The sequence below is a fragment of the Apteryx rowi genome, unplaced genomic scaffold, assembly GCF_003343035.1.
Source record: "Apteryx rowi isolate R43461 unplaced genomic scaffold, aptRow1 scaffold_570, whole genome shotgun sequence".
NCBI lineage: Eukaryota > Metazoa > Chordata > Aves > Apterygiformes > Apterygidae > Apteryx > Apteryx rowi.
Window position 1 is genome coordinate 497,237 of NW_020450839.1, and position 22,748 is coordinate 519,984.

The window sequence follows — 22,748 nt, forward strand, 5'->3', positions numbered from 1 at the left end:
TGTAATGCTTGAGCTCTGGTGGAGCAAGGTGGCAGCTGGGTTGATTGGACAGTTCTGGTGCTTAGTGGTATGCTGTGCCCGCAGGAGTGGTGCAGCCATGCAGCACATCTCCCGGTGCTGCCTGCACAGTGGACGTGTGGCTCGGTCTGCATGGCCCTCTTGCTATTTGAGGAACTGAGTTTCTGAGGGCACCTGCCAGGGCTAGGGTCAATGCGCAATCCTGTTCCTGTGCATGCATGAGTCTCCTGTGCCCCAGTGCTTGTCCATGAGTGCTGTGCATGCACTGTCCTGCAAGGGAGCCCTGGGACGGGTGGATGCTCCCAAATGTGTCTGTGCGCGTGTGGGGGAAAGACTCACCTGGCTGGGAGCCAACCTCCAAGCCAAAGAGGATGCCTGCAGTGTGACTGTGTTGTGTGTCATCCATCCCTGACATACACACGCACACCACCACCCCTGCAACCCTCTATGCTGTTGTAGCTCACAAACCTGTTGTTTTTCAGGTCACTGAACTCTCAAACAGATAGCAGCTTCTTGCTATTTTCCCTGACATGCGTCACATTACATTGGCTTTGTTTGAAGCCAGCCCCTCTGATCCTGCCACTGACAATAAGGAATCATCCCTCACTGCTCCTCCTGAGCTGCGTCCTGACACAGTCGTTCCTGTGGGTCATGTTTGGGGTGGGGGAAAAGCGTTAACTCTTTAATTGACATGACCACCTCCTTGCAAAGATGGGGGTCAGGCTGGCACTGAGGCTGGGGTGTTGATGCTGCATGAATAGCTGATCACAGCAGTCGCGGCCACATTTCTGCTGGGCTGGGTGGCATCTGGCTGCATGCTGCAGGTCAGCTAGGTGCCTCTGTGGCCTCAGGCGGCAGGAGGCAGCGCCGTGCACCTCATCCCACCTCCACTCAGCTGAATTCCGCAGGACCCTGGCCCCACATCCAGGAGGTATTGGCCAGCCTCTCCCCTTGGCCAAAGGGGGACATGGCACAAAATGCCCTCTGAGAGGGGAGGGAGCAACCGGGGGCTCTTTGTTGGCTCTCGCATAACTGCCTTGTTGGCATTTGGCTGATCCTGTTCTGAGGCAAACTGGGACCCAGGATGCCAGGGTTTATTGCAGGCCCTGCCAGAGAGCTTGGTAGATATACTGGTTACACTGGGCCAGGGAAGGGCAAATGGGAACTAAGACACTTCTTCCATAGCAGCTGTGGAATTGGTGGTCTTGGGTGGAAGGAAAAGGAAACAGAGAAGACAAGGTTTCTGGGATTTATTCACCCCACGTTTCTCCTTCTGTGTTTCCTGGGGTATCTTCTGTTTCCTTACTTATTGTTCAAGAATGGTGTAATTGCCCAGGCACTTTTTCTTATTACCACATGAACTGGATCATCTGAAAGAAAGGGATAATGAAGAGCAAGAAATTATTAAGCCTTCACTTCCCTTTGGGGAGGGCATGACAGGGGAGGCCACAGGAACCTCTGCAGGTGCGAGTGGCTCAGGAGACCCTGCAGACTGACCCCAGGGATGCATTGCAGCCAAAAGCAAATCATTTCCATGCCAGGCATGTTTTCAATACCAGGCAGTTGTGTGCTGAGGTGCCCCTATCCTCCTGCTTTGGACTGTGAGCCTCACAGAAGGTTGATGTTTTTGTGTTTCCCCCAGGGGACAGGAAGCTCTTTGTGGGCATGTTAAATAAGCAACAGTCTGAGGAGGACGTGCTCCGGCTCTTTGAACCCTTTGGGGTCATTGATGAATGTACGGTGCTCCGCGGACCTGACGGTAACAGCAAAGGTGTGAACCCCTCTGTGTGTTTTGCCCCTGTCTCCCTGCTCTTCAGGTCATGCTCACCTGCTGCATTGCCTGTGCCTCCCACCCTGCCCTGGAGCACTCATCCCCACCCCATTCTTTGGAGGTGGGCTAGAGGAACCTGCATCCCAGCCAGACATGGGGAGCAGGGCAGGGAGAGTTATCTGCTGCAAGGACAGATTGGGGAAGATGGGATGAGACCTGGGTGACAGGAGGGGAAGCAGAGAGGGATGAGTAGCTGAGTTACCAGGATCACTAGTGCACCTGCTGGCTCAATCTGGATCTGCAATTTGAAATGTTTTCACCCACAATTAGGAGTGCATGAAGAGTTTGGGGAAAGGGAGTGACGTGGGGAAAAAGTAGAGCTGGTGACATCATCTACAGGGTGTATCACTGAAGTAATGCTTTGAGCCCCTTCCAGTATTTCCAGGTTAGGTTACTTGGGATGAGTCAGCCTTTCTGTCCCCCACTTTCTCAGGGTGGCCCTCCTTTGCCCTGTCTGAGATCCAGATACTGTGTCCTGCCTGGCTCTGCAGGTGGCAGCTTCACAGCAGCCCTGTCACTGCAGTCTCCTGTGCTCTTTCTGTCCCTTTCCAGGCTGTGCTTTTGTAAAGTTCTCATCCCACACAGAGGCTCAGGCAGCAATCCACGCACTCCATGGCAGCCAGACAATGCCCGTGAGTATGAGGCCAGGGTACCTACCCTCTTCCCAGTCCTCTTTCCCATCACCCTGTAGAAGGGAACACCCAGCACTGTTCAAAAACCACAGGTTCAACTGCAGTTTCCAGCTGGTTTGGTTGATTGGGGGGTGGGGGGTGGGGTGTATCCATGCTCTTGTCTTTGGGAACCATCCTGTCTCCTGGGCTGGGGTGTGCGTGTCTATGTCTGTCCAGACTGGTAGTGACAGCACTTATGTTTATAAAGGCTAAAAAAAGAGAGCCAAGGGCTGGGCCATGTATCTCTCTTGGAGACAGCTACCTGGAATAGTTCAAAATAGAGCAGGGTGCAAGCTAACAATCCAGCAATGTGAACAGTGAGGGCTCCTGTGCCTGTGCACGCTCCCCAGCCTTGTTATCCAGGGGGTACAGGAGGTCTCTGGGACAGGTTGGGTGTGGGTGGGAATGCCTTGTGCATTGTGTGGAGTTGTGTAACTGCAGCTGTGCCCTCTTGTGCAAGCGGAGCTGCAGTTGTGATCTGTCTCCCACAATCTCTAACCTCGATTGCAGCAGCTTGTGGGCAGGACAGTGAGTTGCTGCAGCAAGGGTATTTGCAGCTGCCAGGACCTGATCTGCCTGTCCAGCCAAGCTCACGGTGGTGGAAAGATGGTGCTTGTGCCTGACTGTTGCCTTGGTATTCATGGCTGCCCCCATCCTGACACTTGGCGAATGCAGCCAGGCATGTATGCACCCGCTTGTGCAGCTGTGCCAGACCCCAGCGTGCAAGGGGCAGGGCGGGAAGGGGAAGGGATGGATGGACAGACAGATGGATGGATGGGGAAGGGAACAGCCCAGGTTCCAGGCAGCTCCTGAGCACTTTCACTCCAACGGTCTTCTGCTCCTCTTCCCGCTCCTCTCTGCTGTCTGTTCTGCCCCATCCCACCCCGCCTGACTGCAACTCTCCGGCTGTCCCACGGACTCCTCTCCCCCTGCCGCCTCTCTCTGTCTCCTCTCTCTGTGCCTAGGGCGCCTCCTCCAGTCTAGTGGTGAAGTTTGCTGACACAGATAAAGAGAGGACCCTCCGTCGTATGCAGCAAATGGTGGGGCAGCTGGGGATATTCACTCCATCTCTCACGTTGCCGTTCAGCCCATACAGCGCCTATGCGCAGGCTGTGAGTATCACGCGTGTGTGTGGGGAAAGGTTGCCCTCTTGGCTATGGGGCAACACTGTACCTGGGCTGGGAGACCACAGACAGGATCTCTGTAGCAAACGTGTGAAAGCTTCCTGGCACCTGGGAGTATTCCTGGCTTCAGTTTCTCAATCGGCAGCTCAGTCCCTGCGCATTTCTCTCCTGGAAGGATTGGCAGGAGAGAGCTGAGACCATCTCAAAGTGAGGATGGATTTCTCTGATGTGACGTAGACTGGCGGAGGTGTCTGGGAACAGGTCAAGCATGACCAGTGTTCTTCTGTCTTGTTTTGTGGACAGCACAGAGCCATGATTCCTCAGTGATGTCTGCCAGACATGGCAATCTGCCAACTCATGAGCTCTTTTGTGTCCATGGCACAAATGTGTCTCTCTGCTTCTGGACTGCCACGAGAACCCTGGGCCCGGCTTCACATTTCTTTTTCTGCTGCAATTCTCAGGAGGGACCTAGTCCCCAGTGCTGTCCTTGGCTCCCAAGGTTTTCTCTTTCGGCTAGTGTGACTGTGTGGTTTGCTGGATGCTGGAGAGGGAGCTGTGGGCGGCAGAGGGTTGCAGATGTTTTATCTATCTGGCTCTTTGTCTGGTAAAGCTGTCTGTGCCTTCAATCTTAGTGAGGGAACTTCATTGTCTTGGGGTGATAATGGCGATTCCCATTGATGTTTGAGGCAGATCCCAAACTCAAGAAGGCCCTGCTCAGCTGTGGTGGAGAAAGCACCATCTTCTGGGTCTTCTCAGAGATTGTCATCACCTTCAGGTCTCTCTGCTGCCAAGTATTAAGCCCATGGAAAATGGCAATTGCTCAAGGCTGTAAGGGATCCTTGTGTCAAAAGAAGGAACTTCAAGTAGTTCCTTTCCTGGAAGGCAAAACAAACTTACTTTTCCAACATATCTGTGGGCACTGCTTTTACCTCTGGCACCAGCGGCAACTTGGTGTGTCTCTGTTCAATCTCCAAGACAGAAAAGGAACCGTCCCTCAACTATGGGCCGTTTCATCTCAAAGAATCCCCAGAAACACCCACCACCAAGAGCAATTTAAGTGTGTAGCAAGAGCATAGACTGGCAAGGGAAAAGAGCTGGTGAATATGAGGGCCTGTACTGGTGGGGAATTTTGGGAACCAAGGGTAGCATTTGTCCAGCAGACTATTTGATTTTCCTGGTGAAATGAGGCTGAGAATGGTTATACCATTCCAAGCAGCAATGCTGCCAGCAGAAGCATGATTTAGAGGGAAGAACCCTTTCTGAACAGATGACAGTATCTCTTTTGATAGGGCCAGTCACTTCTGTCCAGCCCTGCCATCCATGAGACAGCTGCACCTGAGGTCTGAGGTTGTTGGCTCGCTGGCTCAGCCAAGACATCGTTCTGGTGCATCTTCTGCTGCCATGGAGATGGCACTGACTTGTGCATGTTGTGATGAGGAAGGAGGCAGGAATGGGCCGTGCAGTGAGGTCATGATGGTAGAAAGTGCTTTATTAGCTCATGGCCTGGGGTGTCTCAGGAAGGAGAGCAGCAAGACCTTCTGGACTCAGTCTTTAAGCGCCTGCCTCACCCCTCCAATCTTCAGAAACTCCTGCTGAGGACAAAAAATCAGAGTCAGGCCTTGGCTGTGCTGCTTCCTTATCTGCAACTTCTTTCTCCTTAGTTGTGTCTGTAGATTTGTTGCCTCCTCTCTGATTCTAGCCTGGCCTTTTCCCCTTCCTGCTCCAGGACTTTAGTTTGGCTGTCCCCTTGACTCTGGGCTCAGCTTGTCTCCTGCCCTTTCAGTTTTCTTCCTCCTTTTCCATTTACTTTTCACTGATTTTGGTTCTCTCTCCTTCTTCCTTCTGAGCCACCAACCTCGCACCTGTATTGTTTCTTCTCCTGTCTCATCCCAGTCTTCAGTTTCCCATCCTCTGGAGGAGGGATCCTGGCCAGTTTTCATATACATGCAGTGTCGCCATCAGAGGGAGACAGTACCAGCCCTTTGAAAGGCCACCTAGGATCCATGGAAGTGGGGACAGAAGGGAGGCTTTTCACTGCCGACTCTCCTTACAGCTCCTCTAAATGTCCTGTCATGGACTCTCCTGGGAGCTGGGATCCTGGAGGAGCAAGGGCTCAGGGCATCTCTGACATAGCTTGTGCTTCCACAATGCAGGGCTTGGAGTAGGAGATGCTGCCCCCAAGGTTGCTCACAGGCGCAGGAGATACAGCTAACAGTTATGCGGCTGGATTAGACAGAAAGGAGAGAGGGCTTTTAGGGTGAACCAGTGCATCACAGGCACTGGTTCTTATGTTTACATTTTAATGTGCCATCATTTTTCTCTTGCTGTCCCCATGGGATTTGTTGCCTCTCTAAGTCAATGCAGTCCCAGAGATGTCACAGGGATGATGACAGTCCCCTGCCTGGAACAGAAAAGAAGAAAAAGTTTGGGGCCTGATTTTCGTTTCAGTTGGATGTTTTTAATTTATACTAAATGCATTTTCCTTAAAAAAAAACTCAAAGTAAATGTAAAATAATGACAAGCTATATTAGGTCTAAAGTTATCCTGAGCTATTCAGATAAAATGCATTAATTGAAAAATATTCAGACAGTGCTTGTTATCTGATACAGTTTGAAAGAAAAATTCTCACCCTTAGCTTGGAAACATGACTGGCTATGCATCTGGAACCAGTTTATTTAAGTGCTAAACAAAGTCTCAATCCCAGGTGCCTCTTCTGCAAGTGAAAAGAGACTATATTTCCTTCATTTTTAGTTTATTCAACAAGTTGAATTCAGTGATTAGTTCAGATGAAATCATGGAACTGACTGGGAGCTGAAAAAAAATAAATCTATCAATACAAAAAAGGCCTGGAATCTTAAAGAAATAGCCAGTGCAATTTACTAGCTGTATATAACGCTTGAATATTTCTTGTGTTTCATAAATTAGTTAGTTCTAAACACAAAGCATATTTCGTCCCCCCCCCTTTTTTTCCTGTTCTTATTGATTCATTAAGAGACTTTTATTTAACTAACAAAAACAATTTCAGAATGCTAGGCTCATGCATTTGCAATCGAATGCCAGTCTTTCTCCAGCCAGATCCTGGCACAAAATAGGTGGGAGGAAAAAAAATTTTTTTTAAAGAATATTCATCTAGCAACCAAGAAATGCATTGGTCCCTACATCTTGAAATGGGAAAACTGTGAAGATAAGAAGTATGAGCAGATGGTTTGTAACAGGGACACCACCTGAGCAGGACTTCTGCGCTTTCTGGAAGGCCATGTTTTGCTGTAACCCTAGCTCAGGGTGAGCCAGCCCCACTCCAGCAGGGAACTGGTCCGGAGACAAACCGAAGGTGAACAGATGAGATGAAGTTGTGGCACTTGCGCACTGGGCTCGAGAGGCAGTAGGACCCCTGTGGTGCAGCATGCCCGGTGTGCCCCACAGCCCTGCAGTACCACGGGCCTCTCACCGCTCCCGGCACCGCTCCACAGAGCCAGTACTGCCCCAGTTGCTCTACTTGCACCAGCCGACAGACAGCCATGCAGCTCATACAATGAGACACTGTAGTGAACGTAAAGAGGATCTGTGTTTTGCTTGGTTTTGCTGCTCTCCCACCCCATCTCCTCCCATGGAGTTGTGGTTTCCAGGCAGCTGTGCCGATGCCTCTCCTGCTTTTCCTGCTTGACGGTGAGGACAAGGCTTATAAAGGAGCTAGATAATTTTGCATCCAGAACTAAACCTTTGCTGCTGCATTTTGAGAGCACTCTAATTTAATCTTATGCTCCAGAGCACCTATTGACAGCCAAAGGGGTCAAGAAGGAGTTTTTTTTCCTTCTTCCTTCTAACCCTCCTCCCAGCTTCATCCCCTTTCTGCCACGTGCCTCTCTGCCTAGGTGGGTGTGTTGGGGGACCAAAAGGAGCCGCCATCCGTCAGCCAGGGTGCAGGTTGCTGCCTGGGGCAAGACGGGGCTCAGGGAATCCCGGAGCAGCCTCGAGGGGCAGTGCCCGAAATGTGCGCTGAGCCTGAACAGACCCCGGATATGCAGTGGGGTGGGGGGCCCTGAGCGAGCCCAGCAGCAGCCTGGTCCCCGTGCGAAGGCTGGGCAACAAGAGTGTTCCCCAAGGGAGAGCTGTTCGCTTGGGTTGTTCAATGCTGTGCTAGATGGCAACCAGGAAACAGGGCAGGGCTTTGTGACAGGGCTGTGGCTGGAAGGAATTGTCTTTAGCATCCCTTTTGGCAGGCTGACAAAGCCGTGACCTGCAGTGAGAGGCTGCTGTTGGGTCGCCAGCATGCCCCTTTCCCTGCCCCATCTCCACTGCAGGAGTCTTCCGAGCAGGAAGGGCCTCCAGCGCCATTCTGATGCTCTCATAGATGGCCCAGCTTGTAGCCAAGAGGCAGCAGGAGACCCCTAAGGCTGCTGGCTTCTGGCATGATGAGAGGCTCTGGGGTGGGTGGAGGGCACCCAGCTGTGGCTCTGGCTTTTGCAAGAAGACCCAAACCAAGCTGCTCCACCACCAGCGGCAGCTGTGCCCCACTCCTCGGGTCTGTCAAGCTGGCCCCAGCCCTGGCTGGCTGGCCCATCACGGCAGGTGGCCCCGGAGGAGGATGTGGCTGCGGGGAGCTCCAGGCCCACCATGGGAGCCAGCCCCGGCCACAGGTTCCGAGACGCTCCCAGGGCCTTGACTGTCTGTGGCCCTGGGCCATGTGTGATCCTGACCACACGTGGCCCTGACAGCGTGTGACCCTGCCTTGCAGCTGATGCAGCAGCAGACAACGGTTCTCTCCACCTCCCACGGCAGCTACCTGAGCCCTGGTGTCGCCTTTTCCCCTTGCCACATCCAGCAGATTGGTGCCGTCAGTCTCAACGGGCTGCCAGCCACTCCGATTGCTCCAACATCAGGTGAGGACCTGGTATGGGCCAGGATACAGCAAATCCTTCATGACCAACAAACCCCTTGCCCCAATACTCAGCACAGTGCTCATACAGAGAAAACAGCTCCCCATACCCCATCAGGCTCTTGCCAGACAGAGGTGGAGGTAGCAAGAGCTTCATGGGACCTTGACTCATGCAGGATCCCCTTTTCTTCTTGCTCTGCAGGGCTACATTCACCTCCTCTCCTGGGAACAGCAGCCATGCCAGGGCTGGTAGCGCCCATTTCAAACGGATTCACTGGAGTGGTGCCATTCCCAAATGGCCATCCAACCTTGGACACAGTTTACACCAATGGCCTTGTGCCATACTCAGGTATGGACAGCTGGAAGAAAACACCCAGAGACTTCAGGAACTGCAATTAGCTTTTTTCTGGATCCCCACACAGAAGACTTTTCCTAGCCCTCTACCAGCCAGGCATGGAGACTTACTGGAACATGTGTGCGCAATTCCCTTTGCTGTGCTTCTGACTCCATTCTTCTTCTTTGCAGCCCAGAGCCCTTCAGTAGCAGAGACTTTGCACCCAGCCTTTACAGGAGTTCAGCAGTATGCAGGTAACAGCTTCCCTTCTCTCTCTCAGTTCCTGGTGTGGCTGACTGGTTTCTCAGGTAAACAATTTGTTCTGTCTCCTTGGAACACAGCTGTGTATCCAACCACCACCATCACTCCAATCACGCAGAGCATTCCTCAGCCACCTCCCATCCTGCAGCAGCAGCAACGAGAAGGTGAGGATCAGGGTGGGAATGGAGGGGTAGGGGGGAGAGGGAGGGGTGGCTCATGGAGCTCATCTTCTGGACCATAGAGCCAATGGAGAGGAGGCAGCACTAATCCTTGTCCACTCTAATCCTTTGTATTGGAGCTGGGTTATGGAACCAACCTCGGCTTTGCAGTGAGTGGACTGTTAGAAGCCAGAAGATGCTGGTCAGGCAAACTTCCAGAGCTCATCACCAGTCAGATGCCGCCTAGAGCAAAGCTGACAGCAGTCAGTATAACACCAAGCTTTGACACCAAAGAGTGTAGAGTCAAGGCCTTCCCTATGCAAGCTGGGGAGAAAAGCACCTTCTCCTTCTCTTTGCTGATGCTAGACCCACACTGGTAACAGTCAAACCAGGCTCTCCAAGGCACCCTCCTCTCTCTTCAGCTTTCCCAGCCTCAGGGTTGTTTTTCAGCTTATTTCAAAATTCATCTGGACAGAATTTGGAGCTAAAGGAATCTGTCTGCTCCTGCTTCACGCAGCAGGTGCCAGGAAAGGGATGGCTCCCTGTGCTTATCAGGTTCACAGGGACCAGGTGAAGGACTTGGCAGGACTAGGTCAGCCCATAAGTAGGATGCATGGTAATTCAGGAGATTTCCAGTTGGGGCTGTGGCTCATGGGTCGAATGCAACCACTGCATGGCTGTGGGCAGGGAAGGCTACCTCTGCAGCTTCCATGTACAGGTGCCTGCTCCTCTGGGCAGTGCTGAGCAGGGGTGGGAGAGCTATGAAGAAGGAGCTGTCACCTCAGCCGATTTCTTTCCAACACAACAGCACCAGATATACTGCTGGAGAGTCGTCATGCCCAGCACCCCAGGGGGGAACCAGGAAAGCTGTGATAGCCAAATCTGCTCTCTAGAACCTCTAGGTCTGCATATTGCCTCCCAGATGCTCTTGGACAGCCCCTAGAGACCTTTTCTTTGGACCAGTGATTGAAAAAGGCCAGCAAGGGGAGGCTGAGACAGACAGAGGCAGTGCTAGGGTTCTCCTCCAACACTGTGCTCTGAGCTGAGTGTATTTCTCTTCCTTTTTCCTCTGGGGGCTGTCTGTGCTTGGCTCCTCCCCATTGCCCCCATGCCTGCAGGTCCTGAAGGCTGCAATCTCTTCATCTACCATCTCCCTCAGGAGTTTGGAGACAATGAGTTGATGCAGATGTTCCTGCCCTTTGGCAATATCATCTCCTCCAAGGTGTTCATGGATCGTGCCACCAACCAGAGCAAGTGTTTTGGTGAGTGCTGATGCCCCCAGGCAGGAGAGCATGGCAGATAACTAGGACACTCATGCATATGGCATGGAGCCAAGAGTTATTGGCCATGCCTATGTCCTGTCCTTCAGGTTTTGTAAGCTTTGACAACCCATCCAGTGCACAGACTGCTATCCAGGCCATGAACGGCTTCCAGATTGGCATGAAACGTTTGAAGGTCCAATTAAAACGACCCAAGGATGCCAACCATCCCTACTGACAGCAGCAAGCAAGCAGGAGTTACTTCTGCAGCACAGGTAAAGCTGGCACCCTCACAGCAGTGTTTCTGTGTGCTGCCCAGGGTCAGGGAGCTGCAAGGCTAGCTGCTCCCTGAAGGGATGGGGAGCTGAACACAGTAACACAGATGGCAGGACAGGGGCCTTGCCAGCAAGAGCCCAGCCTCACACTAACAGAGGAAGGTGACCAGGGCAGGCCTGGAGATGGTAGCCAGATTCAACCAAGAGTCCAGATCATCAGGCAATTTTATGGAAATGAGGAAGGTCCAAGGTCAAGCCAAGAGGTCAATCTGCAGGTCAGGATCAGGTCTGGTGAGGGCAGCCAGGCTCAAACATAGTCCAGTGATTGCCAGGCAAGTCCCTAGTGATGAGACAGGTCCGAGGTCAAGCCAGGAAATCAATCCATTGGGTTGGGGTCCAGATCAATAATGTCCATAGCCAGGCACTGGCATGGCCATGGCTGAGCTGGAGATCAACATAGCTCAGGCAGGGATTGAAGGCCCCAACAGCCAGAAGGGCTCAGATCACCTGCCTGTGGTCTAAGGAGGCTTCAGCTGTTGTTTTCTAACCCCTCCCCACATTTGTTCATCTTTCTAACAAGTTTTTAAAACCCAATAGTTTTGTTTTTAGCTGGGGCATGTGCCCTGAGATTAGTCTGTGGAGAATGCTTCTAAGGTAAGAAAGGGCAATCACATGATTCACAAGGACCATAGAAAAGCAGATTAGAAGAAAATTAGCCCTTGAGGCAGTCACATGAGGGTGTCCTCCTGCTTTGTTCAGGGCAGATGGGGCCAATCCATTGGAAGTAGGGCAAGGAAGGGCCACATCTGGAAATGGTTCAGTGTCCTTCCTGACAGCTGGCTCCTCTTTGCTCGACTTTCCTGTGCTGGAGGGTTTTGTCACAGCAGGCCCATGGAAGGGTTTGGAGCAAAGAGCTCAGCAAAATCTGTATTGGGGTCTGCAGAGCCTGTCACCATGCCTACACAGCTGTACTCAGAATGCTTACTACAATATCAGGTGAGCCTTGGATGGCCTCCTCTGGTGGCCACACCATCAAGAGAAGCTTATGAGCCTAGGTGAGGCCATGGAGGGCCACAGAAGAGCTGCCTGATGTAGGAGCTGGCTGTTAAAGTGTTAGCTCTTGCCAGTCGCCAGACTTGGAACAAGGCAAGGGCTGCTCTTCATCCCTTCTAAATGGGACCATATTCCTCCACATTTAAGAAGCAGCAGCTCAAAGCCTGAGGTTTGCGCATATGTCCTCCTAATCTCCCAATTCCCCCACCCCTTTCTGTTCAGGTGAAGGGAAAGTCCAGAGGAAGAATTTCTGCTTCAGGTTGATTTACAGAGGCCAGTAAATTTATGAACTCTTTTGACATCACCCCTTTCCTTCCTCTGCTCCTCACCTACCCACCCCATCTGCCTTCAGCCCGCCTCCTCAAAAACATGAAATTGAAGGGACGACTCAATATCTGCCCAGCAGGAAGATTCTTGCCACGATGGACTCACATATTTGCTGCTAAAGTGGTGCATAGCAAAGGGACCAGAAAACCAGCAGATCCTGGGGACCTGAAGCTCTTCCTCTCGGGGTATGCCTGGAGTACACAGACCAAGAAAACCTAGTGGTGTTTCTCTAGGTTACCGCAGTGATGTACGGGACCTTAGCCACTCCCACCCCATCTCCTGTCCCTTTCATAGATAAATATAAATATATATATATACAGTCTCTATTTTTTTTTAAAGTGACTCACAGGACCAAACTTTTCCATTCAGAGACTGACTCCTTGCAAGAGGGGTTGGAAGCAAAGGGTTTACCTCTGCAACAGTGTCTCCTCAGCAGGCACTGCAAATAGGCCTGAACATTTTGAGAGGACGGACAAAGAGCAAGGGAGAGCACATCTCTCTGCTCAACATTAGCAAGAAGCAAGGAGAAAGAGAACTACATACCTCCAGGACTGGGGCACAGCCAGCTACTCAGCTCAAGAGTCACTCACCCACCAACCTTAGCACCAGCTTGGTTAAGGATCTCAACAGCTCTCAGTCTTAACCTTCCAAGGGCTTCTACAGACCAAGCTCCTGGAATTTGGTGCCAAAGCCTATCCTGAACGCTCCCGGATTAGGCTGAAAGCACAGGAAATCCCTTTACCAACAGGAACTGTACTGCCTCTGCATGCATGGCACAAACCCATGTTTCATAGCTCTCCATGGTAACAGGGAATTTTCTTAATCAAGGCAAGAGAAGATGAGAGAATGAGAGCAAACACCATCTCCAGAACAGAGTGACAGAAGCCTCCCAGGGGCTACACACTGCCTCCACGTGTCGGAAATAACCTAAAGCTGGTTAGCAGGCATTTCCAACCTCCAAACCGAACAGGACATTTTCTCCCGCAGAATTTAACAAGGGGATTCACCTCTTATAACCTCTTCAAAGCTTTTCCAAGCAGACACAAGGAGGATAGTATGACAAAAGAGGGCTGTGGTTCTGTTTTTTTCTTCCACCTCCCCCTTCAAAAGACAGATTATACAGTATGCAGCATATATAGATATAGAAATATATATATATGTACACTTAAGCACAGAACATAGTTCAGAGCTTGATTTAACAGAGATCCCTAGAGTGGGGGGGTCTTACTGACAAGGCTCATCCATTTAACAACTTGAAACGATCCCTTTAAGTTTCTACCAAAATACGGAAAAAAGAAAAATCTTCTGAATAATTAGTTTCAATATTTCAAGAGTTTGATAAGGTACCAAGAACATTCCTGTGTGTGTGTGTGTGTGTGTGCGTGTGTGTGCGCGTGCGTGTGCGTGTTATAAACATGAACAGAGGGTTGGTGGAGAAAGGTTGATGCAACCGATACTAAGGAGAGATCTGAGGACTTCAGAGGACCTCAGCCACTTCTCATCCTCCTCCAGTTTCCCTTTGTTCAGATGTCTGTGGCCCAGTCCTTTAAGTACATTCACATCTCCTCAACCACCCCTCTGTATCTGATGCTGAGAATTTATGAGAGAAATGGATGAAGCAGTGGAAGTCTGTGTGTTTCTATAGTCCATGTTTACTGATTGTAAATACCATTTTTATACTTAACATCTATTATGTACGTGATTTGTATAATGTATTTTATTTCTGCTACAAGTAATTTCGTGAAGTTTAAACTTCATCTAATTTTGAACAAAAAAGAAAATGACCAACAAATGCAAAATGGGAAAAAGGGACTTTGGAAATTCTAGGTCAAGCTGGTTTAAAATAAGCATTTACAATCAGTTTCTTCCATCAGTTACTGATGTGACTGTACAATGTTACAGCTGAGATACAAGCTTCGTCAATGTCAAATTCCTCACTCTGGTCTAAAAAAATCTTAAATTTATTTAATAAAAGTTTTACTTGCTAAGTAACCTAGGGTTTTATTTCATGTGTAAGTTGCATCTGCTTTTAGATAGTGCTTACACTTAAAGACAAAGACTTGAGGTGAGGAAAGCTTGTTTCCATTCATCAAATTACCTGTGCAATCAGTTAAGCATTTCACAGAAGGATGGATGACAGAGTCTGAGTCCTATAAAATACAACCCTGCCTTACTCTTTACACCACATAGTGTCCCAGGTCTCTAAAAAGGCTATCTTTGGATTTTTATTCCAGTCAGAGGATCTGACCCCCAAAACTGCAAGTTTGTTATATTAGCCCCATTGTAACGGATAAGTTCACCAGCCCAGCTCTAGCAGAGCAAAACACAAATCAGGCACAGCTCTTACGTGCAAATTCCAGGCTTCTTTAAGAACTCCTATATACTTTGTACTGAGAGAACAGAACTGGTTCTCTCAACAGCATCATGAGGGGAATGGGGGGAGAGAGAGGAAAAAAAAGAAAGCCAGAGCTCAGCCCAGCAAAATGGAGGGCAGCTGCACAAACTCCCCTTCTGTGCACTGCAAGTGAGGAGCACACTGGGGTTAGTAGGGAACCAATGCCATTTGCCATGGCCGTGCACCGGTGCAAAAGCACCAATTTTCCTGGGACTTTTCCGAGAAGGTGCTTTGAAAGCCTTGTTTAACAGTGCTAGAGAAAAGCAGAACATGAGAGGAAAATGAAATCTAGGATTACCTCAACTTTTGATGCCCCCCTCTCCCTGCACCAACACAGTTCTGTGGTGCCTGGACCACAGTGTTTAAAGCAAACATGAGGAGCAAGTAGGTGCATGTGTGCATTTAGGAGGGGTGGGTTCAAACTCCAGAGGGGATGTGAATTGCAGCAAGTTCTTACCATTTCCATGTAAGTCCACAGAAAGCTTTGTCAGGTCAAAATCCAAGGTCCATGATGTGGACAGAAGCAGCAATACACCCAGCTGGTGCCTGTTCCTATGCTGTGAATAAAACATACTTGCAACTAAAAGCACTGCACACCATTCCCACTTCAGACCACAGAAGTAACCAGAGCGAGAACTCAGGCCGCACTGACACCTCTTGCGGGCACAAAGTTTTTATGTTTAGCTCAGAATGGGATCTCACTGAATCTAGCACCTAGCAGTCAACAGAGCAGGGAAGCAGGGGGCATACAGTGTTCCTTCCCCAGAAAACAGCCTCACACAAACTAGAACATTGCCTCTCCTTGAGAGGGGATGCAGTCACACTACCAACTCCCAACCTGCTTTCTCTCTCCTTGGAAAGGATCAGCTAAGATTAAAGAAACATTGAGATCAGCAGGTCTCTGCGCACTCCATTTTAGTCCTACTTCCCCTTGCACAAGCCTGGTTTAATACCTGTCTGTCCCCAAAACTTCTAAACCCATTGACCAGTTTCTACCAAATGTTCAGCTCTCAGAGACTCTTGAAATTCCTTCAAGATTCATTTGGGGGGGGGGGGTTGGCCACCAAAGGAACGACACACAAAAAAACCCAACCATCTTCTCAGACAAAGAGCCCATAGAGAACCCTTTACCCAGCCCCAAACTAGGAGGATTCAAGCAGGGGCTGCTTTTTCTTAGCCAGTAGAACTAATGAACCATAACACATACCCATAGCAAAAATATGTTATGGAAGAGTTCCCTCCACATCCTTTCTCCTGTTCATTGCAGGAATCAATGATCAATCTTGGTATTTACAACAAGAAAGCAAGAGCTGATTTAACAGGCCCCCTTCAGTCAGTAAAGATCTGCCAACAGGCCCGCGCTCATGGAAGCCAAGCCAGCAACCTTCCTGCACAGAAGAAGCATCAGCATGTGGCACCAACACATAAAAAACACAGTTTAATTAAAATAGAGATTAAAATGCTATTAACAGGAGGTGGGGAGGCTCAAAGAGTCCACAAAATAATGAGGTGGAAGAGCAAGATGTCCAGGGAACGTACAGACATTTACAGATCAAGAACAGAAATATACACATTTTAGTAATGAATATTTTGTAACCTGCTAACCAGGGTGTCTGCAGTTCCCAGTCTAACAGAGAGGCTCTATCCCAACTCCTTCTGCTTGCTCAGCAGGCCTAAGGGTGAATTGCAGTTTGCGAAGGAGGAGTGAAGAGCACCTGAGCCCCAGCTGCCTTTTTGTCTCTCACCTCCAAGCTGTGCTCAGATCAGCAGAATTTCCAAAGACATTAGAAAAGGTGAAGAGCCTGGTTTAAATGCCTGGCAGTTTCCTTCCAACCCATTTGTGGTTCCATCTCAAAGGCACATCATCACATAGACAAAGCTCTCCTTGGACCAAACCAACACTACTCCAAGTGCTCCCTCACAACATGCAGCTTGGTTCCCTCTCATCTTCCCAGATCCTCTACTGTCTGGGGCCACAGTAACCATAGCTAGGAGGAGGTGCCAACAAATTAGGAGCTGGCCCTTGTTCCGACCTCTGGATAAATCCATATGACCACTCCTGGAAGAGCAATTTAGCACTGGAAGGTACATGTGAAACAAGCAGAGAAGACTAGGGGCTAGAGAAGACTGATCAGAGGACAGTGGTGGGAAGCAGTGTGGAGCACTCCTAGCAGGACAACTAAACCTTATGCTGCAGGGTAGCAAGCCTCTTTCCTCTGGGGACAATCCCTCTTCATCTGCAGCCTGGCCACTATAAGCGGGGGTTCCTTCCCCTCTCTCCAGCCCCTAACCACAGAATGGCACACAGAAGGCAAGGTAGGTTTCTTCCAAATCCAGCATTGCCTGGGGAGATAGGGGATTGAACAACTGGCATGTCACTTTCAGTAAGAGAAAAGATAGAAGATGGGTGGCAAGAGCTGGATCAGGCAGGCCAGTTCTGCAAGAGGAGAACTTGTCCAGAAGTCAGCAGTCAGGAGCTTCTCTGCCCTTGGTCAATGGTCCCTTGTGGGATGGAGACTCTCCCACGCACACGCATGCATGCACGCAACCCCTAACTACACCAGAGCAGTGTTAGGAAAGCAAGAACCCACCAGACTGCAAAAATAGCAGGCTGACAAAGTGCCAGAGCTCTGCCAGGCACACTGATGGTCTTGGATGCAGCATGTAATGAAAGTCTGCTGGGATACAAGGCTTTCAAGTCTTCCAAGGCCCCATATGCAGCCATGGAAAATTCAGGATCCCCTGTGGTAAGCAGATCAAAGACACAGGACTGGAAATACACATCCTCCACCTGCAGGATGCGGTGACATTGCTCAGCAGCTGTTTCCACTGTGTACACCTGTTGGGAGCTAGGCCAGAGAGGGCTGGAGTTGCTCAGCCGCAGCCTGTGCTCCTGAATCAGCTCATTCTTGGGGCAGCCATGTAGGCAGAGCTGAAGGACAGGGCTCTCCTCCGAGAGATTCAAGGTCTCCTCTGGCACCCGAATGGCAAAGGTGAGGTAACGGCCCACCTGGCGGATGATTACAGTGCTGCCAATGTAATGAGCCTGGATCTCCACTTGCTTGGAGTCTGGCTTCTCCAGGATGCGCAGACTGCCAGCTCCCTCCTGCTGCCCACCGTTTTGTGTGCCGTCACTGAATGCCAAGGGCAGATCCTCTGTGGTAGCCTGGTAGACTTTCTGCTCTGTACATCCTTGGTAGCTCTTAAAGATCAGCGTGATCTGTGCAGAAGAGAGGGCAAAAATGGCATTCAAGTGGATTAGAACTCACTGCAGAATTTCTTTCCCACTGAACCTAGGGCTTAGACAGTGGATTCACTACAGGAGAGCTGCTTACAGCAAGACCTCTAGTCCACTGCTACTGAGAAGTCACATCCCCCGTCCTCCTCCAACCCTCCAAGTTCCAACAAGGGCCAAAGAACTTCTAATTAGATTCCACACTGAGTCATTCTTGCAAGTTTAACAGCTTGTACCCCTATAGAGGTAGGGGAAAAGAGATGAACCCCTTTAAAATCTCAACTCCATAACCAGTGCATTTTACTGGACAAGAGGTGACAGTGCTCATCTGGACAGACCAAGAGGCTGACAGAAGCTCCACTCCAGGCAGTGCTCAAATCTCTGGGCACCAATATGGGTGAGCAATTCTCCCCCTCCCCCGAAGGGATGCAGAGAACTCACTGAAGAAAACCTGCAGGATGCTCATTTGTGCTGGTCATGTGACAGGGAAGAGGTTGGGTCTGGATGGCAAATGCTAGCTTTGCCCTACACCCCAAGCCACACAGCAGGACCACACATGCTCATGTGTCAGACTTTGTAGGAATGTGTATTACTAGCAGCCCATCTACCCCTCCTGCTGCATACCTGGGGAAGGGCACATTGCCAAGGTTATGGCTGGGAACGATGAGGAAGGGAGAGAGACCAGGAAGTTTCCAAGGATTAGGAGTCAAGAAATCTTTTAGAATGACACTGTCTTATCTTAAAAGTGCACGCACTCTGTCTGCAGGTCTATCCCACCCACAACAAGAATGTCTGTCACCACCAGCCCCCAAGCCTTCCTGGGTAAACAGCAACTGTGGAGCAACTAGAGTAGGGAGAGAGAAGTGAGTAGAGACCTGAGAGCAAGGTCCAAAGTCTGCAAGCCCTGAGATTTCTGCCTTACACAGCTCCAGTTTTATCACTGAGCAGCCTGAGGTACACTTTCCCCACTGTCATAGGAGCCACAGTATCTGTGGTTCCCAGCAAGGCAGGAGAGGCCCAGGGCCTCCAGAATCCCTGCTTACAGACACCCCTAGCCAGAAAGGACATTTGGCTCTGACCCATGTCTGTATCTGGCCCTGAAAGACCTTCTCACTTGACTACCCTCCCAGCTCCTGCAGCCCCCTGCATGGTTGGGCAATACATGAAAAATGTCTCAGCTCAGACCACACCTGAAGCTTTTTGACTGAGGGCTTCCTAATTGCTGGGGTTTTGGAGGTCCTGGTCCAGGTCCCTGCTGGGACAGCCTAAAAGGTTGTTACCTGGCAGAAGAGCCAGAAGTCTCAGCCAAGCCCAGGTGAGCTGTCTACACCAGTGGCTGCAGGGAAGAGAATGGCCCAGACCAGATCACAGCGGCTTGAGGGTTTGACTCAGGTTCTATTTCTCAACCCTAAAAGAAGCAGAAGTTTGAAGTTTCCTTCGAACTTCAGGAAGGGCAACAAGAGGCTACTGCACCCACCCCACAAGCTGCAAGGGTGCATTTACATGAGATCCTGCTGCAGGAAAGGGCAGACGGATGAGGATGAGCATCCTACTGGCTCTACCATCCAACACTCAAACCAAGAAGTAAATCTGGGATTCGTTGCTGCTACATTTCAAGCAACAACGTGCCTTTGCCTCCCTACCCAACCCACTCAGAGCTCCTGGCATCTAGATCAACCAACCAGCCCAAGCACTGCTCCTCCCACTACACATCAGAGGAGATACTGCCTCCTCTGTATGTGATGGGTCAGAGAGGGCTTTTCTGGTGCCAGCTCACCTGCTACAACCTACCAAGGAGACAGACCTGGTGCACAGAGAAGCAGAAATCAGATTCCTAGAGAGTCTCATCAGGGAAAGGCTGCAGAGCAGAAAGTTCAGTCTTTTCAGCCTTCCACCCAAGCATTCAGCCAGTAGCACTGAAGCCAGATGTTTGCCTCATCTTCTGCCAGAGCAGGGGGGCAGCATGAAAGTGAAGAGTCTCATTCCTCAGGCTGGACATGCTATGGCAACCTTATTGAAGCCATAAAGGCTCTGCAGATGCTCTGAGCTGTGATCCATGAAATTTATGCTTCCATCAAAGTCCAGAGGAAGAACCCACTCTGCTCTTCCACTGGAGAAAGTCTGTGACCCAGATGAACAACTTGTCTCCCAGCTGGGAGCAGCGAACTCCACACAGCTGGTTTTCAGAGAAGGACACTCCTCTGGTGTGGCGGATGCCAGTCAAATCTGGTATGGGCCTTCATTTTGAATACATAATGGTTTCAAAACTGGTGTATTTTCTTATTAAGGGTTACCACAGCTCTGCTGTGAAAACAGGCACTCAAGGCTCTGCTAGGGCTTCAAAGGCAAAACAATGAACATGAAACTCTACATTAGATGCAGAACCTCCAGAATCATTGCAGCAAGAACATCATGTTGTCAAGGAGGGCCAGAACCAACCTCTCAAGCTCTGCACTCCTTTAACATCATCTTCCAGATACAGGACTTGTCCCAGGACACCCCACTCCCCACACTGACATGACTGTCTAATACCTGCATAGGGTGACCAGGGCACAACAGTCCCACAGCAGGGACACTACTAAGTACAAAAGGTTTTTAGCTGTCCTTTTACCTTGCTGGTGGCTGTGGCGCTGGATCCAGTCACTACAGGAACGTTAGTGACCTGAACAGACAAGTACTGATTGTCTATTAATGGCCAAGCTCCTTCTACTTTACAGGTCTGGAACTCATCCTTAAAAGTCCTTAAGTGAGGATCCCCAAATAATCCACAGTGGGCAAACTTCTTCTGAAAGCTGGAACTCCTCTCATAATCACATATCTCAGAAACAAGAGGGTTTTGAGTTCCTGGGGCTCTTGCTGATGAGGTAGGTCCATCACTGGAGCAGTTGTACTGGGCAAACAGTTCCTTTATCCTGAATACAGCAGAGTGGTACACCAGGTCTCCTCGGCAGAACTTGGCAGTCTTGCTGGTACACACAGAGTATGCACGCAAGGCAGTGCAGTAATCCACATCCAAAAGCACATCCTCTGGCAAGGCATTCCTAGGAGAAGTGGCAGCTACATAGTCAGCATTGCAGTGCTGGATTCTGCACTGCTGGCAGTGCACTGCAAGGAGAAAGGTCATTGCCATCAGTTAGAAATTGAGGGGTTCAGTGGCTCATCTCTTTACCCCCCAAAGCATATTTTATGCAGCAGTCAGAAAAAGAAACATCTCCCATGAGCGTGTGTGAGTGTGTATGAGTATTTACTAAGCTACTATGCCATGGCTTCAGGAATCTGTCATTAAATTCACTTTGCACTTGGAGCTCTTTCTCCAAAGTATTTCACGGGTCACAACTGTCAACACCCTGAGAAAGATAAATTACCAGGAGAAGCAAAAATAAAACAGGCTTCTCTTAAAACCAGACCTTTTTTTTTTTTGTCCTCCACACAAGCTTGCAGAGTTGGGGCAGGGGGGAGAAGTATCCTATTTAAACAAACTTCATCAACACAGGAAAAGAAAGAGCAAACATTTGGAAGTTCTTCATCTTATGGATACCGTACACACTTCAGTGCTATGTATATGTATTCAGGACAGCATCTGTCAGGACAGCACAAGTCCATAGCCATGCTGACATTGTACAAACTTACTTCAAAATGTTGGATAAGAGCCACTGAAATTTGCCAAGTCACAAGACCCACTCCCAATTTTTACTGCTAGGATTAAAAAACTAAACTCAAATACTTTCTTTGTCATGCATTATAAGTTAATTCCTCAGCCCAAAAGAGGAGCTAGTTTACTGTCACTCTACTGAGAGTGCACTGGTTTGCAAGAACTCTACAAACTCTACAGTGTGGGTATCTGTGGGCATGCTGAGTAACACGCATCCTTTGATATCTTAAACCAAAACCAAGTTGTTCAAGCTTAAAAAAACCCCACATGAAACACAAATCAATGCAGTTTTCCCCAGGGATATGTATTAGCAATGCAGCAATGTTAAACCTAGCATGCAAATCTATGCTGATCAGCTGCAGCACACAGTATCTGTTTCTCTGCAAGTTTCTTGCAGCCATGTACAAAATGTGCTGATGTAATGTATTCAGTTAGTTTTTAATTCCTACATGTTAAGCCTACTCTAGCACCTCATCACCCCAACTCAGTGAAGGAAAGAGTTGCCTTCTATCACCACAGTGCAGCTTATTGGTGGCTGGAATAACCAATTCGTCCAGCAGAGCTGGCATGAGCTGGGCTTCAGTTGCGAACTTGAGCCTTCTTGAGAAAGACTTCCCAGCCCAAGGCTCGTATCATGTGTTAAATTCAGGTGCACAAGATGCCCAAGATCTTACTTGTATGAGCAAAAAGACCATCTCAGATTTTAGGCTGTAGAGCAGGGAAAAAACAGAGAGATCCACCACCTGTCCTCGGTGTCCTTGGGTGCCCGTCTGCAAGTTGTGAAAAACGACCCCTTCCCCTCACATCCGCCAAAGCCGCACAAGAAACTGGCTGCGAAGGGAGCAGCTCGCTGCATCCCCAGCCTCGTCTGCCTCCTTCACCCTTCAACTCCCTCCGTCTGAGCACTCACCCGCAGACCCTCGCCTACGCACCTGGGCTGGTCGGGGCAGAGAACGAGGATTCGGGACCTTTCAAAAATAAGGCACCCAGGCAAAAACTCCAAATCCGAGCCGAGCTTTTATGGGAACGAACAGAAGTTTAAGATCGAGAACGAAGCGTCTGAGATACCAACCCAGGCCTCGGGAGAGCCCCGCTCTCACCCGCCTGCCCTGACGCTACCGGCCCCGCCGCCGCCGCCCTGTTTTCCTCGGGGGAGCCGCGCAGCCGCCCCTCGCCCATAAACAAACCGCCCGGGACGGCGCGGCCGCGGCCCCCTCAGGGCCCCCGCCGCCCGGGGCTCCCCCACGCCAGGCCCTCCGCCCCGAGCGGGCCGCCCCGC

At 50.1% G+C, this 22,748-nt stretch overlaps 2 protein-coding genes across 9 annotated transcripts in view; one reads left to right on the plus strand and one right to left on the minus strand.

Annotated features, from left to right (window-relative positions):
* Positions 1-14,179, plus strand: part of CELF5 (CUGBP Elav-like family member 5) — a 34,925-nt gene extending 20,746 nt beyond the window's left edge. The window contains exons 4-12 of the mRNA XM_026082253.1: positions 1,661-1,789; positions 2,402-2,481; positions 3,486-3,632; positions 8,380-8,524; positions 8,723-8,869; positions 9,046-9,108; positions 9,196-9,279; positions 10,392-10,535; positions 10,643-14,179. Coding sequence (XP_025938038.1) covers positions 1,661-1,789; positions 2,402-2,481; positions 3,486-3,632; positions 8,380-8,524; positions 8,723-8,869; positions 9,046-9,108; positions 9,196-9,279; positions 10,392-10,535; positions 10,643-10,770 — 1,067 coding nt within the window. The 3' untranslated portion in view covers positions 10,771-14,179. The remainder of the gene's footprint in view (positions 1-1,660; positions 1,790-2,401; positions 2,482-3,485; positions 3,633-8,379; positions 8,525-8,722; positions 8,870-9,045; positions 9,109-9,195; positions 9,280-10,391; positions 10,536-10,642) is intronic.
* Positions 1,117-22,385, minus strand: LOC112973863 (repulsive guidance molecule A-like). Of its 8 annotated transcripts, none has more exons than XR_003256095.1 (6): positions 8,986-9,075; positions 8,631-8,879; positions 8,428-8,532; positions 6,274-6,455; positions 3,694-6,045; positions 1,117-1,388 (listed from the first exon to the last, which is right to left on the minus strand). XR_003256095.1 is itself a non-coding variant. In XM_026082248.1 (5 exons), coding segments are annotated over exons 1-4 (1,194 nt in total). In that variant the 5' UTR covers positions 22,145-22,385; the 3' UTR covers positions 9,176-9,257; positions 15,040-15,069. The 8 variants fall into 8 exon arrangements, 4 of the variants coding, with proteins under 4 accessions (XP_025938035.1, XP_025938033.1, XP_025938034.1 ...); XR_003256094.1 differs by lacking the exons at positions 6,274-6,455; positions 8,428-8,532; positions 8,631-8,879; positions 8,986-9,075 and adding exons at positions 15,040-15,139; positions 17,174-17,802; positions 20,429-20,922; positions 22,144-22,385 and having other exon boundaries at positions 1,118-1,388; XR_003256097.1 differs by lacking the exon at positions 8,428-8,532.
* Between the last annotated feature and the right edge of the window lie 363 nt (positions 22,386-22,748).

Coding starts and splice junctions, on each gene's coding strand:
- LOC112973863 (XM_026082248.1), bottom strand. Junction 17,803..20,428: donor GCGCCACAGCCACCAGCAAG/GTAAAAGGACAG, acceptor TCTTCTGCACAG/ATCACGCTGATCTTTAAGAG. Junction 15,140..17,173: donor CCTGCTATTTTTGCAGTCTG/GTGGGTTCTTGC, acceptor TTTTATTCACAG/CATAGGAACAGGCACCAGCT.